We start from the raw sequence: 1,852 nt of genomic DNA, 5'->3' as shown, positions 1-1,852 counted from the left end.
AGTCTTTGGGTTTTATACTAAGAAGTAGATGTACTAAATATTGCCCAATGTCAGTCACTAAAACTAAAGAAAATTTACTTTACCCTCAACCTAAGAATATGTAACCAATTTGTTTTGTTTTTTTTCATGTTTGTGACTTATTCTATGTAGGACTGTGTACTCAATAGTGTTTTCTTTTTATTTATATTTTTTTACAATAAAGTACAATACTCAAGCGATTATAATAAAATGAGAACAACTTTATTTTAAAAGCAATTATGCCTTATATAAGACTTTAAATAAAGCCATTCTTACTTGTGTGTTCCTAAGACTGTAAATGATTGGGTTCAACATTGGAATTACTACTGTGTAAAAAAATGAAATCAATTTATCCTTCTCAATAGAGTAGCTGGAAAGCGGTCTTGCATACACAAATATAGCAGTACCAAAAAATAGAGAAACGACCATGAGATGTGAAGAGCATGTTGAAAAGGCTTTTTGACGTCCCGCAGATGATTTCATTTTTAGAATGGCATAAATAATGTTAACATATGAAAAAATAATAATTACAACAGAAAGGGTTCCAAGAAAGCTTGATAAAAGAAACATAAACAATTCACTCATGAATGTATCAGAACAGGAAAGTTTCAGCAGTGGAGGGATATCACAGAAGAAATGGTTAATATTATTTGACCCACAATAGGATAATCGAAAAGTGCAACTTGTATGTATCATTGTTGTTAAAAAGCCACCAGCATAAGCAGCACCAACCAATTCCATTTGAAGCTTTTTACTCATAATAATAATGTAAATTAAAGGATTACAAATAGCCAAATAACGATCATATGCCATAACTGTAACAAGGAAACACTCCGTGCCCACAAAAAGTCCAAAGAAAAAAAGCTGAGTTGCACATCCTTTAAACGATATAACCATTCTGCTTGTAAGCATATTGTTCAAAATTTTTGGTGTGATTACTGAAGAATAACACAAGTCCGAAAAGGATAAATGACCAAGAAAAAAGTACATGGGATTATGAAGTGTGGTGGAATAACAAATTAAACTAATCATACAAATATTCCCAATTAGTGTTACTAAATATATGAATAAAAAGAAAATGAAAAAATGAATATTCCACTTGGGATTATCAATTAACCCTGACAAAAGAAATTCAGTAACTAATGTCTGGTTTTGTCTCTCCATAAAGCAGCCTTGTAAATATCTGAAAGAATTAAAGATTGTAAATGAGTTTAATACATATATGGGGTTAGCTGTTAGGAGGTTAGGGGGTACTTTACAATGGGGGTGTGTGACAGTTAGAAGGTTAATAGGTCAGGGGATACTTTGCAATGGGGGTTGTGGTGGTTAATAGTGTAGGGGGTAGCTTGCAATGTGGGGTGTGGTGGTTTATAAGGTTAAAAGTGTAGGGTGGTAGTTTGCAATGTGGAGGTGTGGCAGGGGTTATTGGTGTAGCAGGGTAGTTGCTGATGGAGAGTATGTCAATTTAGAGGTTAATAGTGTAGCAGGTAGTTTGCAATGGATGTTGCATCCGTTTAGTGGTTAATGGTATAGTTTAGTGCAACTTTTTACTCTTTACACAAAGTCTCATAAAAAAGATTTAACATAAAATGCAATTGCATTTGAGCGATTGCATTTACTTTCATCTTGTATTATGATTGCATATGGGGAGCATAAATTACAGCGAGTTTACGCAAACGAATATACAGTATTTAAAGCACCACACCACTTGTAATGTGGATTTGATCGCAAAAACACTGCAATTTTGCAATTGCGCCACTTGTAATTTAGCCCAATATGGGGTTTTGATTCCATTTATATCCTTCTGCTTTTCCTTCAATAAATTAAATATTTA

General features: G+C 33.1%; 1 protein-coding gene across 1 annotated transcript; it reads right to left on the bottom strand.

Moving 5' to 3' along the window:
* Positions 1–255: 255 nt before the first annotated feature.
* LOC128665149 (olfactory receptor 1020-like) lies at positions 256–1,191 on the bottom strand. Its single transcript, XM_053719889.1, has one exon. It carries the CDS (start codon positions 1,180–1,182, stop codon positions 256–258), a length of 927 nt encoding a protein of 308 aa, XP_053575864.1. The 5' UTR covers positions 1,183–1,191.
* Positions 1,192–1,852: the final 661 nt, after the last annotated feature.

Source organism: Bombina bombina, chromosome 6 (genome assembly GCF_027579735.1).
Source record: "Bombina bombina isolate aBomBom1 chromosome 6, aBomBom1.pri, whole genome shotgun sequence".
Lineage (NCBI taxonomy): Eukaryota > Metazoa > Chordata > Amphibia > Anura > Bombinatoridae > Bombina > Bombina bombina.
Note: the sequence above shows the minus strand (reverse complement) of the source record. Positions and strands in the feature narration are given on the sequence as shown.